The following is a 21,470-nucleotide window of genomic DNA, read 5'->3' as shown; positions in this document are numbered from 1 at the left end:
TCATCTCCTTCCCACCCCCAACAGTATTTATTCCCAGATAGTAAGTCATAAGTTTGATTGAAAAATCTCTCCATGCGTTTCAGAGTTATGCTGAGTATTCACTTCAGCGAGCCCTAAAACTATAGATTAGACAGTAAAATCTGTGGTTTTTGATAATTATTCCATGTTATTCCCAAAGCTTCAGGAGAGGATATTTAATCAACACCTCCTTCTTCTTGAACAACTTCAGAACATCTAAGTATAGGGTTACTAAATTTCATCTTTAAACTAACCCCACACAAACCGCTCATCTTCCTTGAGCTCGGGGCCGTGTCTGGATGTTCTCTGCACATGCGTGGACATCAATGCAATGATGTCACATGCATGCACCTATGCGTGTGATAAGAACATAAGAACTGCCTTCTCCGGATCAGACCTTTGGTCCATCAAGTCCGGCGATCCGCACACGCGGAGGCCCTGCCAGGCGTACACCTGGCTTAATTTATAGTCCACCATATCCTTATATGCCTCTCTTAAGGAGATATGCATCTAGTTTGCTCTTGAAGCCTAGGACGGTCGATTCCGTCATAATCTCCTCTGGGAGGGCATTCCAGGTGTCAACCACTCTCTGAGTGAAGCAGAACTTCCTGACATTAGTCCTGAACCTGTCCCCCCTTAGCTTCATTACATGTCCTCTAGTCCGTGTCAAATTGGACAATGTAAATAATCTTCTCTGCTCTATTTTGTCGATTCCTTTCAGTATTTTGAAGGTCTCGATCATATCCCCACGCAGTCTCCTTTTCTCAAGGGAGAACAATCCTAGTGTTATAAGTCTGTCCTCGTATTCCAGTTTCTCCATACCCTTCACCAGTTTTGTTGCTCGTCTCTGCACCCTCTCCAGCAGTTTTATATCCTTCTTTAGGTAGGGAGACCAATGTTGGACGCAGTATTCCAAGTGTGGTCTGACCATTGCCCTATAAAGCGGCATTATAACTTTCTCCGATCTACTCGAGATTCCTTTCTTTATCATGCCCAACATTCTATTTGCCTTCTTTGCCGCTGCCGCGCATTGTGCCGACGGCTTCAGGGTCCTATCTATCAGTACACCCAGGTCCTTTTCTTGTTCACTCTTCCCCAGAGTTGCACCTGACATTGTATACTCGTATTCCTTATTTTTATTGCCTAAATGCATTACCTTGCATTTCTCCACATTGAACTTCATCTGCCATTTTTCCGCCCATGTTTCTAACCGACACAAGTCGCTCTGGAGTTTCTCTCTATCATCCTGCGATCTGATCGCCCGGCATAGTTTTGTATCGTCTGCAAACTTGATGATCTCACTGGATGTTCCTTCCTCCAGGTCATTGATATAAATATTAAAAAGGATCGGCCCAAGTACCGAGCCCTGGGGTACACCACTAGTCACTTTCTCCCAGTCGGAGAACTTCCCATTTATGCCCACTCTCTGCTTTCGGTTTTCCAGCCATTTGCCTATCCACCTTTGTATATCCCCCTCTATGCCATGGCTTTGTAGTTTCCTGAGAAGTCTTTCGTGTGGAACTTTGTCGAACGCTTTCTGGAAGTCCAAGTATATTATGTCCACCGGCTTCCCACTATCAATTTGCTCGTTCACGGTCTCAAAAAATTGGAGTAAATTCGTCAAACATGATTTCCCTTTCCTGAATCCATGTTGACTGGGTTTCATCAAGTCATGTGCGTCCAAGTGCCGGACTATGCTATCCTTGATCAGTGCTTCAACCATCTTGCCAGGGACAGACGTAAGACTCACAGGTCTATAGTTGCCCAGTTCCCCTCTCGATCCTTTTTTGAAAATTGGGGTGATGTTCGCTATCCTCCAGTCGTCCGGTATCTGTCCAGTTCTGATTGTCAGGTTTGCAAGTTTTTGCAATAACTCTCCGATTTCAACCTTCAATTCCTTTAAGACTCTCGGATGAATCCCATCCGGTCCAGGGGATTTGTCTCTTTTAAGTTTGTCGATCTGATAGTATATCTGGTCTAAGTCCACTTCAACTGTGGTGAGGCTGTCTTCTATTTCTCCTGCAAACACTTTCTCCGCTTCAGGTATTGTTGAGGTGTCCTCCTTCGTAAAGACGGACGCAAAGAAGGAATTTAGTTTGTCTGCGATTTGTTTATCTTCCTTGATGTACCCTTTTCTTCCCTGGTCGTCCAGGGGTCCCACTGCCTCTTTTGCAGGTTTTTTCCCTTTCATGTATCTAAAGAAGGGCTTGAAGTTTTTGGCCTCCTGGGCTATTTTTTCCTCATATTCCTGTTTTGCATCCCTCACCGCCTTGTGACATTTCTTCTGATCATCTTTATGTTTGTTCCAGGCTTCGGTTGTCTTTATGCATTTCCATTTTTTGAAAGAGTCCTTCTTTTCTTTTATGGCTTCCTTCACCTGTATGGTAAGCCATGCCGGTTCTCTTTTGCTCTTTGTTCTCCGATCTTTGGAAATCCTCGGAATGTAGAGATCTTGTGCTTCTGTGATAGTATTTTTCAGTAGGGTCCATGCCTGATCAACCGTTTCAAGTTTGTCCACCATCTTCTCGAGTCGTTTTTCTACCATGGCTCTCATGCTATCGTATTTACCCTTTTTAAAGTTCAAGGTGGTGGTTAAGGTTTTGGCATGTTTCCCTTTCCCGATGTCAAGTTTAAAGTTGATTACATTGTGATCACTCGTTCCCAGTGGAACCATGACTTCCACTTCTGTTATCGGTCCCGTGAGGCCATTTAGGACCAAGTCCAAGGTGGCGTTGCCTCTTGTCGGCTCTTTTACCATTTGTTCCAGGAAGCAATCCCCTAGCACCTCCAGGAACTTGGCTTCCTTGCCGCAGTTGGAGGTTGCTAGTTTCCAGTCTATCCCTGGGAAATTGAAGTCTCCCAATATAATTACATTGCCTGTCTTGCATTCTTGTTTGATTTCCTCCATCATTTCTGAGTCAGTTTCCTCCGCCTGTCCTGGTGGACAATAGTAAAGGCCAATTTTCGTATCTGCGCCATATTGACCAGGAATTTTGATCCAGAGTGACTCAAGCTTCTCTTTCATTTCTGTTGTAACCATTTCAACAGAATCTATTCCCTCCTTAACATATAGAGCAATACCTCCACCTTTCTGCCCTACTCGATCTCTTCTATACAGTTTGTATCCCTGTAGTACTGTGTCCCATTTGTTTTCTTCATTCCATGTTTCTGTTATGCCAATGATATCCAATATGTCATGTCTTGCTATTGTCTCTAGTTCCCCCATTTTGTTACCCAGACTTCTAGCATTCGTATACATACATCTAAGTTCATCATGACATCCAGACATGGCCCCGAGCTCAGAGCCTTCCAAAACTCGGACAAACTGCTAGGTTTTGGAAATCTCTCTGGGCTTCCGGACAGTCCTCTAACAAGAATACATGTCCAGCTTTCCCCAGACATCTAGTTACAAAATATATATTCTCAACTGATAAAACTTCAAGTTGAGAATATTACAAAATCTCTCTTAAATACATCTTTAACCACTCCAAAGGCGCCAAATGTGTTACTGGAAAGTTAAGAAATCTTTTGTTCTTAGCTTGAAAAATGTTCAAAGCTATGGAGGAAACAGCTGATTATAAAGCAGCTGTAGTAGGTATTCATTTTTTTTGTCCACTCCTCTTTATCTCTCTTCCAAACCCCTCTCCCACAAGTGCTTCTTTCTTTCTCTCTCTTGCTCCTTCCAACCTTCCACTGAGGGTGGTTCTCTCTCACTCTCCCTCCAACCCCCCTCTCCCATGGGTGCTTCTTTCTTTTTCTCCCTCCTTCCACCTCACCCCCTCCTGAGGGTGCTTCTTTCTCTCCCCCTCCTTCCAAACCTCCTCTCCTGCAGGTGCTTTCTCAACCCTCCCCCCAAGCAGGATCTGGTGGCACAGTCTCTTTCTCCAGCCCCCCCACCCCAGAGTTTGGTATACCTCTCCCCTGTCCCCCACATACCTCCTCTGTTGCAATTTAATATTTGAGCTGCCAGCTAAGTGAGCCTGCTCCTTTTGGCCTGCTCCAGAAGCCTTTTCTTTGCAGCATCCTGGCTATATAGAAACATAGAAAAATGACGGCAGAAAAGGGCCAAAGCCCATCAAGTCTGCCCACTCTAGTGACCCTTCTCCTTGATTTTGCTCACCACCCCCTGCCTTTACCTCATTAGAGATCCCACATAAATATCCCATTTATTTTTTAAATCTGCCACGCTGTTGGCCTCAATCACCTGCCGTGGGAGTTCATTCCAATGATCGACCACCCTCTCAGTGAAGAAATACTTTCTGGAGTCACCATGAAATTTCCCTCACCTGATTTTCAGCGGATGCCCTCTGGTGGACAAAGGTCCCATAAGACGGAAGATATCCTCTTCCACCTCGATACGACCCGTGATATATTTAAATGTCTCAATCATGTCCCCTCTCTCTCTTCGTTCTTCAAGTGAGTACAGCTGCAATTTATTCAGCCTTACTTCATACGGAAGATCCTTGAGCCCCGAGACCATCCTGGTGGCCATCCGCTGAACTGACTCAATTCTCAGCACATCTTTCCGGTAATGTGGTCTTCCAGAATTGAACACAATATTCCAAATGAGGTCTCACCATGGACCTGTACAGTGGCATTATGACCTCTGGCATCCTGCTGATAAAACCTCTATGGATACAACCCATCATTTGCCTTGCCTTGGAGGAAGCCTTTTCCACTTGATTGGCAGTTTTCATGTCATCACTAATGATTACTCCTAAATCCCGTTCTTCCGTGGTCCTAACTAAGGTCTCACCATTTAACGTGTAAGTCCTGCACAGATCTCTTTTACCCAGGTGCATCACTTTGCATTTTTTAGCATTGAAGTTGAGCTGCCAAGTCGACGACCATTGTTCTAATAGTAGTAGGTCCTGCATCATACTGTCAAGCATAGTGCTTTTACCTACTATGTTGCACAGTTTGGCGGCATTGGCGAACAATGATATTTTTCCTCTGAGCCCTTGGGTCATATCACTTATGAATATGTTGAATAGGATTGGACCCAAGACCGAGCCCTGCGGTACTCCACTGGTCACATCCGATGTTTTGGATGGGGTACCATTTACCATCACCCTCTGAAGTCTACCGCTTAGCCAATCCTTAACCCATGCAGCTAGTGTTTCCCCTAATCCCAGCGATTTCAACTTGTTCAATAACCTGCGGTGTGGGATGCTGTCAAAAGCTTTGCTGAAGTCCAAATACACTACGTCCAGGGACTCCCCGGCATCCAGTTGTCTTGTTACCCAGTTGAAGAAGCTAATCAGATTTGATTGGCAGGACCTGCCCTTGGTAAATCCATGTTGATGGGGATCATGTAGATCTTCTTCATCCAGGATTGTATCAAGTTTCTGTTTGATCAGTGTTTCCATGAGTTTGCACAGAAAGACTTGTAGAGAGAAGGCTGGAAGTCTGAACTGCAGCAGAAGAGGTAGATGGGGGGTAGGGGAGAGCCATACCTGACTCCAGGGTGGGGACTGGAGTGAAAAGCCAAAACCCAGCCAAACTCCCGCAAATTTAGGAAACCGTCTGGACAGACAGTCCTCTATAACTAGAACATGTCTGGCTAACACTTTCCCCATTGTGTATGGCCTCATCCTGTGCGGCTTCCATTGTAGTAGAACAGTGTTTCTCCACTTGGTCCTGGAGTCCCCCTTGCCAGTCAGGTTTTCAGGATATCCACAATGAATATGCATAAATTGCTTCCATTATATGCAAATGTCTTTCATGCACATTCATTGTGGATGTCCTGAAAACCTGACTGGCAAGTGGGGGGGGGGGGGATCTCCCTACTTCTAGAAGTCCCTGCAATAGGGATATTTAAATCTTTCCCTTTTAGAGCTCTATGTTATGTCTTCAGGGACTGAGAAGCCTGCTCTGGGGGTGCTTGAAAGAACTCCCTGACTGTGTCCAGTGGGTTTAAGCAGCCCAGTCACTGAAGAGCCAGGCTTCACAATAGGGGGCGGAGCACACGTTGGCCTCGAGAACGAGGCTTGACTGGACGTTCCGCTTCAAACCAGAAAGCAAGCGAGGCTTGAAACGCAGGGCCAACGTCGAAGTAAAGCTGCGCCATATGGAGGTTTGACACGCAGACCTGAAGAGAGAGCATTGCGGCTTCTGCCATATGGAGGCTTGACACGCACGCTCCGGACCCGCCTCCCGGGAGATCGCTATAGTAACGGGCGTTTCCGGAGCGGGTAAATGAGCGCTGGAGGTCATGTCGGGCCCGGTGAGCGGGCGCTGCTCGTGGCGCGCTGTTCCCCAGCTGTCTGCGGTGCTGCGGGTTACCTCGGAAGAGAGAGGCGCGGAGGAGAGCCGGCAGCCCTGGGGAGGGTGAGTGTCCCGGCTCCAGCGCCCCCTGGCGGCGGAGCCCGCGGCTACAGCCGAGAGCCGCCCTCTAGTGGTGGTGGGGCGACAAGACAGAAAGCCATTTAGGTCAGCACCCACCATGGTCAAATCTCCAGCCTGGACCTGGGTATCTTGGCATCTCTTCATAGATTTACCATGTGGCTCCGCATAAAGGAGGACGGATTGTGACATCCAGGATTTATTTCCGTTAATAGCGATGGCAGTTAAACCAGGATGTCTCAATCCGGCCTCCTTTTCTGTAGCCATTTGGTAACCCTACAGGATCAAGTGCAGAGTAGCAATAGTTTCTCAGTGGGCATGGGGACCCGGCGGGCACATCTTGGAATGGAGAGGTTTAATGGTAAGAGCTGGAAAGCTGCTATGTTACCCATTTCCAGGAAGCAGATTTTAAGCTAGTTCTACAACCCATCCCTAGTGCATTGTGGGACCTGCAGCATTATGGAGATCACACCATCAAAAATATATAAATAGGATGGAGTCAGTCCACAGGAAAGTTGCTAAAATGGTCGGTGGTCTTCATCATCAGACATAGGGGAACAGACTTAAAGATCTCAATCTGTATACTTTGGAGGAAAGGCGAGAGAGGGGAGATATGATAGAGACGTTTAAATACCCACATGACAAAAAATGGGTATGAGTCGAGATTTTCATTGGAAAGGAAGCTCTGGAATGAGGGCATAGGATGAAGTGAAGAGGTGATAGACTCAGGAGTAATCTGAGGAAATACTTTTTTACGGAAAGGGTGGTAGATGCATGGAACAGTCTCCCAGAAGAGGTGGTGGAGACAGAGACTGAAGACCTGGCTATTCTCTAAATTCTGACACTCTTCCATCTCTGGCATCCAAGCCCTCAAAAAACTCTTCATACTTGGTCCTTTAACCTTCATTTTAGTTCCTTTCTCTCCTCCTCCTCTAAACCTCTACCTTCCATTGTAGTTCCTTTCTATCCCATCTCCTGTAAACCGTGCCAAGCTCTACGAACGTGGAGATGATGCGGTATACAAACCCAAGGTTTAGTTTAGTTTAGTTTAGAGACTGTAAATTCAAAAAGTGTGGTACAGGCATTTAGGATCTCTTAAGAAAAGGAGAAGTGGATGGGCTATTTGGCCTTCATCTGCCATTATGTTTCTATCCAAAAGCAATCTGTTCAGGTGGAACCCATCTTTTCAGAATAGGCTCTCCCTTCAGAACGCTTCCCAGTTCCTAATAAAACTAAATCCTTACTCCTTGCACCATCATCTCAACCACGCATTTAGACTCTGGAGCACCTCCTGTCTCTTAGATTCTGCACATTGGAATGGGGAGCATTTCTGAAAATGCAACTTTGGAGGATCTGGATTTCAATTTTCTACCAAGAGCCTAAATTTGACTTCCAGAACCTCTTTCCACATTTAATTTGTCATTGGTACCCATATGTGCCAAGATAGTGGGCTTCTCAGCACTGCCTAAAATCTTATTTAGGTGATATTTGAGGTCTGCCACCTTCTCACCAGGCAGACAAGTGTCCAAGTGATCTTGATGCCTACCAGCTATCTTCATGTCTAAAGATCGAATTTCCAACTAAAATGACCATCCTAACCCTTCCCTCCTGGGTTGAAACTACTGAAGACACAGCCTCAGTACAAGAGGATATTGCATCCCCTGAAGGGCAGGTCTTAGCTACAGGATAATTTCCTGCTTCACCAGAGTGATGGTCTCCTTTCAGGTGATCTCCCTCCCCTACAGCAAAACAGGGACTGCCAAACTGGAGATGGAACTTCTCTACTTTATCCCTGTAGGCATTCTCTATATTCTAAAGAAAGCTGAACTGTCTTACTAAGGTATCTGCTGCCTATCTTTTAATGTGCCAAGTTGAAAACAAGCTAATCAATAAAGCTTGATTTCTTTTTACTGAATTCTCTTCTAATCTTTGTCACCAAAGTAAAGAGCAAGATGATGTTTACATGCAGAGAGATGTCTTTTTCTCTCAGAAAAAAAAGTACAGTAGATCCTTAGCTGTAAGAGAGTGAGGGTTAAAGCCTGGGAGAGCACAGAGGACCTTAGATTTGAGGTAGTGAGAGGGGAAGCTTGGGAGAAGCATAGAGGATCTTTAGATTTGCAGGATGTGATTCTGGAACCCTAAGATCAAGAAGATGCTATAGTTTTGACTTTAAAAATGTTCAGACCAAAAGGAATTTGCAGTTGTTTCTGTGTTAACAGTGATAAGGTATTGGAAATGTAATATAGACTAAGCATACTGTCAGGATTAATACTCCACTTTTTGGGGTTATTTGATGAAATTGAGTAAAAGAAGTTTCTTAACAAAGTTGACACTATCACCAGGAGCTGCTTCCAGAGTAAAAAACTTTCATTCTTACTAGTGTTGCTTCTAACTGTATCACTTCAAAGATGGCTGCAGAGTTTTGAGATGCAGGTGATTTAAATTCCCCTGCTTACGTCAGTGCCTCGTATTGGCCACTTGGTTACTACAAGGGTCATTTCATAAATAATGCACACTATTTTTTAAATTTACATGTTTTATTTTTTTTCAAAGTATTTCTTTACAATCCTTCAATATAGTCTCCCTTCTTTTTGCAACAACGTCCAGGAAGCTTCATTATTCCATCCAAGACACTGTTTTTGTTCAGTTGCCGAATGGCTCAGGTACTGGCAGAAGAAAGCTCTTCCAGAGATGCGAAACGGGACCGGATGGTTTTCGAGCTGAATTCTATAAATTGCTTTCGTTAGAGATCACTCCTCTTCTGGCCTCCACTTTTACTGTTTACGTTGCATAGGGATCTCTGCCATTGTCTTTACGCGACGCTCACATTGTGCTACTCTTGAAACCGGGCCGTGATCCCACCCTGGCGGGTTCCTATCGTCCGATTTCCCTCCTTAACTTGGAAGCTAAATTTTTGCGAAAATTCTTGCCAACCGATTGGCTAGTGTCCTCCCTGATCTGGTCGATGATTCTCAGGTTGGATTTGTTCGGACCCGCCAGAACTCCAGAAACATCCGCCGTCTTTTGACTTCCTTGGAGTTTGTCGCTTCTCGTCGCGAGCCTTCTTTGTTGGTCAGTTTTGATGCAGAGAAGGCCTTTGATAGGGTCTCTTGGCGCTTCATGTTTGCCACGCTTCGGCATTATGGTTTTGATGGGTTCTTTCTCGAGGCCATAACTGCTCTTTATGCCTCCCCGTCGGCGGCACTTTGGGTGAATGGTATCCTTTCTGAGTCTTTTGATATCCGGAAAGGTACACGGCAGGGATGTCCCTTGTCCCCCTTATTGTTTGTTCTTACGTTGGATCCGTTGATTCGGGAAGTGCTGCAGAACCCTGACGTTAGTGGGGTTCGAATTGGTCGGGAGTCTTTTGTGATTTCTGCGTTTGCGGATGATCTCCTTGTACATCTTACTAGTCCGGTTACAACTTTGCCTGCTCTTTTGATGGCGATAGCTGAGTATGGGGATTTTTCCGGTTTCCGGTTGAATTTAGACAAGTCTCTAGCCCTTCCGACCTCCCCGGAGATCCAGGATTCTTGGCAGGGGATATTCCCATTGCGTTGGGCGACCGGTGCTTTTCGTTACTTAGGAATCCAATTGACCTCTTCAGTTGATTCCCTTAAGCAGACAAACTTACGCCTGCTTTTTGATTATACTCGTCAACGGCTGGACCAATGGAGATTTTTTCCCCTTTCGGTGCATGGTCGTATTCATCTTTTTAATATGATTATATTTCCCAAATGGCTGTATGTCCTGCAGTTATTGCCTATTCGTTTATAGCAGAAGGATCTTCGGGCATTTTATAGACTTCTTTCTCGGTTCCTTTGGAATGGGAAAAAACCGTGGATGCAGTTCCGCTTTTTGATTGGGTCTTGGTCGAGGGGGGGGCATGGGTTTTCCCGATTTGCAGAAATATAATCAGGCCTGCCTGCTCCGTTATCTTGGGGATTGGATTCTAGACCAAGACGTTTATGCTTGCTTTGCTTATGAACGGGCGTACTATTCTCCTTGGCATTTATCTTCCCTGTTACATGCGCCTCGGTCTTCTGTGCCTTCTTCCTTGCGCTCTAGCTTGCTGTTAGGATCTTTACGTGATATCTGGAAGATTTTGGTGTTGCATTTAGGAGGGAAGCCGGGGGTATCTGACTAGTTGCCCCTGCAGGGGAATCTTCAGTTCTTGCCAGGTAATTCTTCGGCTTCCTTTAGGCGTTGGGCCCAACTCGGAATGACTACTTTAGAACATGTCCTCACCGAGGCTGGGACTCTCTGCTCTTGGCCGGCTTTTCGACTCCGGACGGGGATTCGGGGAACTGACTTTTTTGCATATTTACAATTAGACCATTATGTTCATTCCTTGCGGTTGGAGGATCTGCAGCTGGGTTTGGGAGGCCGACTTCGCTCATTTTTTGCTAGTTTTGCAGATGGGGGGCTTTCAGTTTCAGCGTTGCATAAAGCCCTCTGTTTGTTGGCCCCACCTCGCTCTTGGGACTCTTTGTGTGTTCGGTGGGCCCCGGATTTGGGCCTCCTCCCGGCGGATTTGGATGTGGGGAGTCTTATTCGGCGCATCCCAACTATTTCTGTTTCTGCTGAACTCCGGGAATGTCATTTTTGGGTGCTCCAAAGGGCTTACTTCACAAAGGTTCAGCTGTTCCGCTCTGCCTTGACCGACTCGGCTCAATGTGAGCAATGTAATGCTGCCCCTAAATCCTTCTTTCACGCTTTTTGGAGTTGTCCGATTGTTCAGTCCTTCTGGAGGAGGGTGGTTCACTTTTTGGAGGCTCTGTTGGGCTGTTCCATTCCTCTTACCCCGGTGGGGTTTCTTTTAGACCAATTTGAGGCTTTTCATTTATCGCCTGGTGTAGGTAGTTTATTCCTGCGGAAGGCGGGCTTGGTGGCCAAAAAGATTATCTTGACCAAGTGGGTGTCAGCTGATCCTCCTGCATATTGGGCCTGGCGCAATCGGCTGCATGCCTTGATGTTACTTGAGAGGGGTCAGGTGCGTGCTTCCTTTCGTCAATCCAAGATTTTTCTGCGGGTCTGGAGGCCCTATATCTATTCTCTGTCTCCTAGAATTCGGAGCTCGATTCTTAATACTCTGAGGCTTTGACCTGCCCGGAGCGGTGGGCGTTGGTGCTCTGGGGTGGCCCTCCCTGGCTGAATACCTCCTATTAATTTATTTCTTTTTATTTCATTTTAGTTAGGGGAAGGGGAGGGGAGAGGTCTTGCATTTCTTCTCAGGGCTCATCAGAGTACAGGGCTCTGTTTGTATGGTATCTTTGTATATATTGTCTAGGCCTTTCCATAGGTCAGCTCTTGCAGTTTTTCGGTTATCAGCCGTACACATTCTTCTTTTCTCCTTTTTTTATTTTATTTTATTTTGGAGGGGTGTTGGGTTGGGTGGAGGGGGGGATGGGGAGGGAGTTGGGTGGGAAGGGGAGAGTTTGGAGAGTTGCTGTCTACTCACTGCACCACCGGTGCCTTTCTTGTGTTTCATTGCTCTGTTTCTATTGATATTAGAAGCATATCTGTATTTAGCTGGGCGATGATGGCCAATTTTTGACATTTGCTCCAGCTCTCCCTGTTTTATCTGACCTGTACATGTTTCTGCTGCTTTGTTTGATTATTGTAACTTTAATAAACAGTTTGAACGTAAATTAGTCCCCTTATTTTCTTACTACTGTTATTCTGTCTTTATACTCCATCTTTGCTTACACCATATGGAGCTCATTTAAAAAAAAGAAAGGCATGTTATGGGAAGGCTTTGGACATGCTTAACACTTGGGACATCTTGCGTTGATAATCAAAACTTTCCCAAGATGTCCTGGATGGAACTTAGATGTCTGCAGCTAGACCTGTTTTAAAAGCATCTAAGTGCCAAAAGGGAACCCAAACTGACCAGATGACTACTGGAAGGATAAAGTGATGACCCCCAACATTCCCTCAGTGGTCACTAACCCCCTCCCACCCCCTAGAAATATGAATGAAACAGTACATACTTGTCTCTAGAACAGCAGCACCTGGTATGGGAAAGCCTAGTAAAGCAGCACACAGGTGTCTTAAGTAGCCTGGTGGGAGGGCTAGTGAGCCTTATAGAAGAGGGCCCAGGTCCATAAGCCACTCTAACCAGTACATTTATAGTGGAAGTGTGAGCCCATGAAAACTCTACTATATTGTCATATAGGTGCCACCTGCAGCCATAAGGACTATTGGGATGGTAGACAGATAGGTATAGTAGGTTTGGGGGAGTTCTGGAGGGCTCACCATACATTAGAAGGGGGTTATGGTGTCTTTTCCTCACAGAAACCTGGCTAACCTCCGACTCAGACCCCAGAATAACTGAAGTCTGCCCACAAGGATACAAAATTACAGTGGTCTGCAGAGAAAAAAAAAAAGAGGCGGAGGCCTAGCAATCTTAATCAAACAAGATCTAACCCTTAATATAATTGAGAAAACATCTAACCCGTACATGGACCTTTTAGCTTGCCAACTCTAAAGCACCACACTAAAAGACACACTAAACTGCATGCTCTGCTACATAGCGCTGGGAAACTGGTCTTTAGCAAGAACCGAAGTGGAAGACTTCATATACCAAAACTCACTAATAGCAACCTACAACCTACTCCTAGGAGACCTAAATCTACACCTAGATGATCAATCATCCAAACAAGTAGACAACTTTCTCTCATTTCTCAAAGCCTTATCCTTCCAAATGCTAAATCCACAAACAACTCATGAAAAAGGCCACCAACTTGATATTGCAGCCTTCATGACCCACCAACCATCCTTAACAGAAATTCATACATCTAACGGATCATGGTCCAGATCCATCTGGTCAGACCATTACACCTACACTTTCAACATCAGCTGGACCAAAAACAACAAAAAACTATAACAAAACTCAATAAAGTAACATACACCTCATGCAAACACATCGAACCCTCCATATTCTGATCTAAAATAGATGAAACTATTCTAGAAAACAACCCCGAGGACTTCATCTTACATTGGGAAAGACTTTGCTCCAACACCCTTGATGATTTAGCCCCACTGCAAACCAAATCCAGACCCAGCAGGAGATCAGATAAATGATTTGACTCCGAACTGCTACAACTCAAAAGACAATGTAGACGACTAGAGAGAAAATGGAGAAAATCGAACTCGGATCATACAAAATCCGCCTGGAAAAAAATCAACAAACAATACAAATCACAATTAAAGGACACTACACCAACCTAATAGGCACTGAAACCCAAGACACCAAAAAACTATTCCAAATTCTAAAAACCCTAACCGACACCAAACCCTACCTGACCACTAACAATACTACCCCCCTCAGCCACTCTATTAGCAGAACACTTCCAAAATAAAATTACCAATGCAAGAGCTACCCTCTACCCATCCTAACAAATTCACAAATCTCCCCATAGATAGAGATTCTACTGCAGCAGATAGAATATGGTCTCAATTCCCCAACATACAATGGCCCGAATTCAACAAATACTACAAAAAATACAGCCATGCATCCTGTGACCTCAACAACTGTCCACCATATCTCCTAAAAACATCCAGCATAAAATTCCACGCTCTTCTTCTAAACTGGATACAAATCTCGCTAATAAACGGCCACTACCCTACCAACCTCAGCTAAATCATCATCACCCCGATCCTCAAAGACCCTAAAGGACCGATAGACCAAACAGCCAACTACAGACCCATTGCCTCAATTCCACTCTACGTCAAAATAATAGAAGGACTAGTTGCCAAATTCCTCTCCAATTACCTAGAAAACAATAACATACTCCATCCCACACAATCCGGCTTCAGAAACAACTTCAGCACGGAAACACTACTAGGATCTCTCTTGGACACAGCCAGACAACATCTCAGCACAGGAAAAAAAATGATGCTCATACAACTAGACCTTACCGCTGCATTCGACTTGGTGGACCATAACATTCTACTACAAATCCTGGATACAATAGGTATCACAGATAAAGTATACACATGGTTTGAAGGATTCCTTAAATCAAGAACCTATAGAGTAAAATCAGACAAACAAAAATCTGAACCTTGGTCAAACCCCTGCGGAGTTCCCCAAGGATCCCCTCTATCCCCGACTCTCTTCAATCTCTATACAGCCTCCCTCAGCTCTCACCTGGACAAACAAGGCATAACCTCCTACAGCTATGCCGATGACATTACCATTCTCATACCCTTCGATCAACCTGAACTCTCCATGACGAACACAATATACCAAACACTAAAATCAATAGCAACCTGGATGAAAGATCACAAACTGAAATTGAATCCAGATAAAACGAAATTCATCCTCCTAGAAAACAACAAAATACCAACCATAATCAACGCAATCAACTACCCCATACAAACCACCCTAAAACTGCTAGGAATAACTATCGACAGATCCTGCACCATGCAACCGCAAATCAATAAAACAATACAAAGGTCATTCTTAGTCATGAGAAACTTAAGACAAGTTCGGAAATTCTTTGAGAAAACTTAATTCCAGCTCATAGTTCAGTCCTTAATACTAGGCCTACTTGACTACTGTAATATCCTCTACCTCCCATGCCCTACAACCATAACAAAACAACTACAAACTGTCCAAAACACAGCACTAAGACTCATCTACTCATTAAAGAAACATGATCACATTACAGAAGCATATCTCCAATTGCACTGGCTTCCGATCCCAGCAAGAATACAATTTAAATTCTACTGCCTACTATTTAAGACTTTATACAGAGACAGTCCAAACTACCTGAATAACCGCCTCATCCACAACATCGCAACCAGACATAGGAAAACTCACGCCCCATTTTCATACCCCCCAATTAGGGAGGTCAAACGGAAAAAACTATATGATGGCCTCCTGGCCACTCAAGCAGCCAAACTAGACAACCAAATCACCAATCTACTGATGGCATCCCTCGACTACAAGACTTTTAGAAAAGAAATAAAGGCCATACTCTTCAAGAAAACTCTGAAAAAAGAAATAATACCGCAAGTCTCAAACTCCACCTCTCACTAAAGCCAACTACCCCAAACAAATAACCTTACCCATTTCTTACTCTTTTTGAAAATGACCAATTTTTTTTTTTTTTGTAAGTTCTTGTTGTAATACATCTTGGATAATTCTTTTGTAATCCGCCTTGAACTGCAAGGTAATGGCGGAATAGAAATCCCTAATATAATGTAATGTAATGTAATATAATTCTGGCACCCTTTATGTGAAGTTCACAAAAATTCCCTCTAAGTTGCCTCACTGCTCTGTTGGCATGGCCAGTTCATTACAATGCTGGCCCCTCCCATGTCCAAATGGTCTGGATTTTAACATTTTGAACTGGACATTTTTGTGGTCAAAAATGGCAAACAGAGTTTGGCAACCCAAGGTTAGATGATTCTCGAAAACAAATTTGAACATCTAGTGGTTTTGTTGGTTTCGAAAATGGCTATTTCTCCGCCCCCGACTTTGGACATCTGGTGGGAAATGTCAAAATTTGGACTTAAATGTCGTATCGCAAATGCCCTTCCACACTTCTACTAAAATGTTTTATTTATCACATATTGTGTTGACGTTGTAATAATAATAATAATAATTTTATTTCTTATATACCGCTATACCCTAAGTTCGAAGCGGTTTACAATGAGGGTCGTGCCGAGAGAGAGTGCAGTGTTTACAGCAGGAGACATATGTTTACAACAAGATATAAGCTAGGTGTTGGAACCAGGAATTTGAGATACATAAGCTTTGTGAATGAGAATGTGAATGAGAAGTAGGAAATTACAATGAATAAGATACAGGAAATTACAATGTGCATGTGATATTGAGTGCCATACTTTGTATTGTAATTTGAAAGTTTGTATTTCTGTAATTGTCTTTTGCTTATATTTGACTTATTCTTACTGTACACAGCTTCGAGTGAATTCCTTGAAAAAGCAGTAAATTGAATAAATGAATAGGGCTGATTTTCTCCTGCATGTCTGTGTTTTTTTCCATCTATAGGGAGAAGTTTGTAACCCTGGAGCGAGTTTCAGAGAATAACGAGGAGTCCCCATGTTTCCTGTACCTGCAGTGTGACCCTCAAGGACAGGAGGAAATCCTTAGTCTGACGGTTGTGAGTCAGGCAAGGAACATGGAGGTGTACGTCAATGATGAGGAATATGTAGGCACAAGCCGGGGGGAAGAGTTTTGCCTCACTGTGAGTGACAGGTGGGTCTGGGTTCACTCATTTGCCTCTTTTCCTTTCCTCATAGCCAGCATTTTTAAGAGCACAGAAAGAAGTGAATAAATGAGAAGCAATGTTTGAGGCCATATTTGGGGTTGGATGAGAATGAAGGTAGATGGCAGGTTTTGTGCTCAAGAGACTATGGTGTTAGAATTTTGACAACTGAGGATGGCTGATGAGCTTCTGGTTCTGGGAGTTTGAGCAGCAGGACATGGGCCTACATTGTACCAGGATTGAAGCTGACTGCATTCCTCCCCCCACAACCTCGTGCAGGGTCTGGTCCGAAGAAACATGCCAGTTTCCCTTTGCCAGGCTTGTCTGAGGCAGAAATCTTATACCTCTGACTAGAGGTTCTCTTGGGAATCCAGCATGGCACAGTGAGTAAGCCCTATGGGAAAAACCGAGGGGAGAGGGGGGGCGGCCTTAAAAGCTAATTTTATAGATTTCTGAGGCTAGGGATGGGGTACCCCCCACCTCCAAAAACCCCTTCCCTGAATTTTTGATGTTACATTTTTGCCTCCATGGACAGTTTTAGACGCTAAAATTGCTATCGCAGTGGCCATCTTGGATTTCCCGATATGAATTTAAAAGCTTCCATATGCCTCAAGACCCCTCATTTTTTTAATTAAAAAGGGCATAAATGGACTCAGGTGGAAATCTTGTGGATTCATGCCAGATTTGCGGTGGATGCCTTTTTGAGGGTAGTCTTTGTTCCATGTGCGGTGCAGCATGTGAGGGGGGGAAGCTCAGGCTTCACCCCTCATGCATCTGGTAGATTGGAGCCCATATGGAACGTTTCTTAGGCCAGGAATTTCATCTGGAGCCGGAAAATGGAGCTTTTGCATCCCTGGTGAAGTGCAGCTGCGTGTTGGTAGACAAACCTGAGACGGTACCACAGGAGGTTCTGACAGGTGTCTCCGAGCATCCTGGGCAGTGCTTCGCTCCTGAATTCATGCATATGAGGTATGAAGCCTTTTTAAACTACAGAATCCAGCTTGGCCCTTTGGGGGTCTCAGGCTCAGCAAGAGTGGCACCAGAGCTTTTCCCTGTGAAGGGCACGTGATCCCCTGATCAAAACCATGCACAAGTGTTGGGGACCCAGGCAAAGATGTTTCAAAGCATGCCACTGCTTTCTCAGTCAGGGTCCTCCATGCTTGGAGATTCAGCATCTCAGTTTGGTGGGCTAGTTTTGTCTTTCTTTCCTATTTGTAAATGGAGTTCTTTTCATTACTTTGATTGGATTATGTTGTTAACCGCTTTGATCCAATTTGGCAAATTGAGTGGTATATAAAGTTTTCTAATAAATATAAGCATAGACTACGATCAGATGGCAGCCTTGGATCTCAGAGATCTGTAGGGAATCACTACAGGGTCCCTTCAGGACTTAAAACTGGAGCCAACCCAGACCTCTGCTAGACAGTGCTTGCTCATGAGCAGCACAAAGGTGCAGGCAACATGCTAACTGACCACTGGGAGGTCTCTGACGGTAGCCAAGTCTATGACTAAGCTCTACGGGATAAATATTGAGTTCCTGCAGCTGTTTGGATTTCCTAGTGGCACAAGTTACTAAGCATACCTCCCTTCCCAGTGAAGGTGGAGTGGTTCTGAAGGACTCCCAGGACCACAGACTGGTTTTGTCATTAAGAGACAATTTGAGGTTGTGGCGTTAGGCCTAAAAGCAGCGGTGTCATTTGTCACCCAAACATGCCATTCAAAAAAGCTCAGACATATGGGAGACCCGGACAACAGCAGTGACCCCCAGGGGTTGATTACGTAGCAGATGCGTTGTATGAACGTTTTAGGGTCTTAAGTAAGGTCTCGGTATATATCGCCTCTGCCCACAGAATGGGAGATTCAGCCTATAAGGCAGGGGTGCCCACACTTTTTGGGCTTGAGAGCTACTTTTAAAATGACCAAGTCAAAATGATCTACCAACAATATATATACACACTGAGTGTACTTTGTATTTATGTTCAAATATTTTTTTATTATACAGCCCCCCTCCCCTGAAGGCCTGACCCCCCCCGAAGGTCTGCACATTCCCCCTCAAAGGTTGACTCCCCCCTTGAAGGCCTGCACTACCCCTTGAAGGACTGCACCCCCCCCCCCCCCCCCGAAGGCCTACCCTCCCCACATCCATTTACCTAATTCCAGCAGGGAGCAGTCTGCAGAGAGGATCGCTGGTACTTTAGCGATCCTTGCAGGTTGCCATAGGCCTCAGGAGCTGTCTTCCCTCTGCCCCAAGCCTGTCTCTGACTTAGAGGAGGGGCAGGACCACGGCAGAGGGAAGACAGCTCCTGAGGCCTATGGCAACCTGTAAGAATTGCTAAAGTACCACCTGCCACCAGCCGTCTCCCATTCATCCCCTTTGGAGATCCCCACAGGAATAAGGAAGTTAAATTAATAGAATACTTAGGCACAGAAAAACAAAGAAATACCTCCAACAACTGCCCCATAAGAACTGCCTGTCACAATGCTCATTAGTTGAACTGAATAAAAGACAAGTGGATTTAGAAGGGGGACGATCCGCCCGGGTGCACGGCTTGGAGGGGTGCACAGCCGGCCAGGTCCGGGTCATCCTGCCTTTCTTTTCCCCCGGTCTGCGCTCGGGGCTTGCGCCTGCCTGGTCCCGCGCCGACGCTCGAATGGTGCCGTCAACTCCCGCGAGTCTCGCGATAACCAACAGCACCATTTGGGCGGCGGGTGCGAGCCCCATGCGCAGACCGGTGGAAAGGAAGGGCAGGAGGACCCGGACGGCTGTGCATCCCTCCAAGCCGTGCACCCGGGGCGGGGGCGGACCGCCCCACCTCGGTACGCCACTGATTGGGAGGCCGATTTTGGGGTTTTTAAAATTGTATATCAGGCAGCATTAGGCCTCGCTCTTACCTCAATCATTACAGGCGCTTCTATTTCTTGTGATGCGCTGAGCTCCGTCCCCCACCGACCTTCACCCCGCCCTTCCAGCACTCTGATTGGCCAGCGTTCTTTAAGAGGCGGGCCAGTCAGGAGGGGAAAAAAAGAGAAGGGAAGAAGGGAACCTGCTGTGCGATCGACTGGGGTCGCCTGAGCGAACGACCTGTCGATCGCGATCGACGCGTTGGGCACCCCTGCTATAAGGCATTGTTGAGCAAACCCCCCTTTAAAGGGCAATTGCTCTTTGGCAAGGGTCTCTGATTTGATGGCCAGTGTGGCTGATCGTATGCTCCCATGAGGGTCTAGTCATAGGAATTTTCATGGCTCAAGGTTCTTTTGGCAGTACTTGGAAGCGTCAGTTTCCCAGAGGACATTTCAAGGCCCAAGACAAAAGTTTGGGAGCACCCCGTGCCCCCAAAAAGCAACAATGATGCCAGACCAGTAGCCCTCTCCCCCTCAGGCGGGGGGAGGCTACCAGAGTTTTTGTATTCATGGACACAGATCTCTTCAGACCGCTGAGTGCTGGATGGTTCACTCAGGAGGGGTACAAGCTAGAATTCTTTCAATCCCTTCTGAATCTCTTTGTAAACTCTCCTGCGGGAATGCCGGACAAAGCAGCCAGAGTTCTAGCGATGATACAGAGGCTCAGAGATCTAGGAGTCATAGAGGCCATACCGGAAGGCAAATGGGGCTTGGGCAGATACTCAGTGTACTTTATCATGGCCAAAAGAGATTCAGATGACTGGAGACCGATCCTGGATCCGAGTCAGCCAATGCAGCCCTCAAGATCCCCTGCTTCTGCATGGAAACGGTCCGGTCAGTCATTGCATCGTAGTGATGGGGGAATTCCTTGTCTCCCTAGATCTGACGGAGGCTTATCTGCATTTCAAACTTTATGGGCTATGAGAAGGAAATCTGTTGCTGTTCTAGTCACCTTTTGCTTTTTTAGAGACCTACTGGCTGAATAAGGATCATTCTGTACTATAAGTCAGTTTCTGTTGTTCTCTATCTTCAAGTTCAAGTTTCAAGTTTATTTAAAATGTCTTATACCGCCTAATCAAACCTTATTTGGTACAAAAATACCAAAACAGTGTACCAAATAAAGTCAGAGTGTAGTCAAAGACAACTTTTTAAAGACATTGACGAACGGGAATGAAGGGGAAGAGGGGTGATAGAAAGAGAAAGAACAAAAGGAAGGGAGACTGGAGTTAAAAACCTTTCCAATCTGGTTTGTCCTTAAAAGGGCAGTTTAAGTAACAAAGACATCAAGGAATAAAAATGTCTTTAACTTCGCCTTAAAATTGGCAAGACTTGTTATTTCACGTAAGTGATTTGGAATACTATTCCAAAGCAAGGGGGCACTAACGGAAAAAATTGTAGCCCTCATTGTACTGATATACTTCAACGAGGGAATAGTTAGAAGGTTGTGAGCTGTGGATCTTAAAGTCCTAGATTGATTAGATGGAATAAGTAGGTTGATTATTTGCTCTGGTTTTAAAAGTAAGTAAAAGGATTTTGTAAGTGATCCAGCGGCAACAAGAGGGCATCCGTGGAAAATCAGGGGCAGGAAACTGCACGGTGACACCAGGAAATACTTTTTCACCGAAAGAGTGGTTGATCGCTGGAATAGTCTTCCACTTCAGGTGATTGAGGCAAGCAGCATGCCTGATTTTAAGACGAAATGGGATCGTTATGTGGGGTCTCTTCACAGAGAAAAGTAGGGGAGGGTCATTAGGCAGACTGGATGGGGCGTGGCCCTTATCTGCCGTCTATTTCTATGTTTCTATGTTCTATTGGAAGCTAATGAGCTTTCTGTAAGAGGGGAGTGACATGATCATACTTTTTTTTGCATTGAATATGATTTTTACTGCGGTGTTTAGTACTATTTGAAGTCTGCTTATTTCCTTTTTTGTAATGCCTTTGAGGAGGGTGTTACAGTAGTCTAAGCTG

General features: G+C 45.2%; 1 protein-coding gene across 1 annotated transcript in view; it reads left to right on the top strand.

Moving 5' to 3' along the window:
* The first annotated feature begins 6,134 nt into the window (after window positions 1–6,134).
* C4H10orf88 (chromosome 4 C10orf88 homolog) overlaps window positions 6,135–21,470 on the top strand; it is a 40,951-nt gene continuing 25,615 nt past the window's right edge. The window contains exons 1-2 of the mRNA XM_033943775.1: window positions 6,135–6,348; window positions 16,385–16,591. Coding sequence (XP_033799666.1) covers window positions 6,233–6,348; window positions 16,385–16,591 — 323 coding nt within the window. The 5' untranslated portion in view covers window positions 6,135–6,232. The remainder of the gene's footprint in view (window positions 6,349–16,384; window positions 16,592–21,470) is intronic.

The sequence above is a fragment of the Geotrypetes seraphini genome, chromosome 4 (assembly GCF_902459505.1).
Source record: "Geotrypetes seraphini chromosome 4, aGeoSer1.1, whole genome shotgun sequence".
NCBI lineage: Eukaryota > Metazoa > Chordata > Amphibia > Gymnophiona > Dermophiidae > Geotrypetes > Geotrypetes seraphini.
Note: the sequence above shows the minus strand (reverse complement) of the source record. Positions and strands in the feature narration are given on the sequence as shown.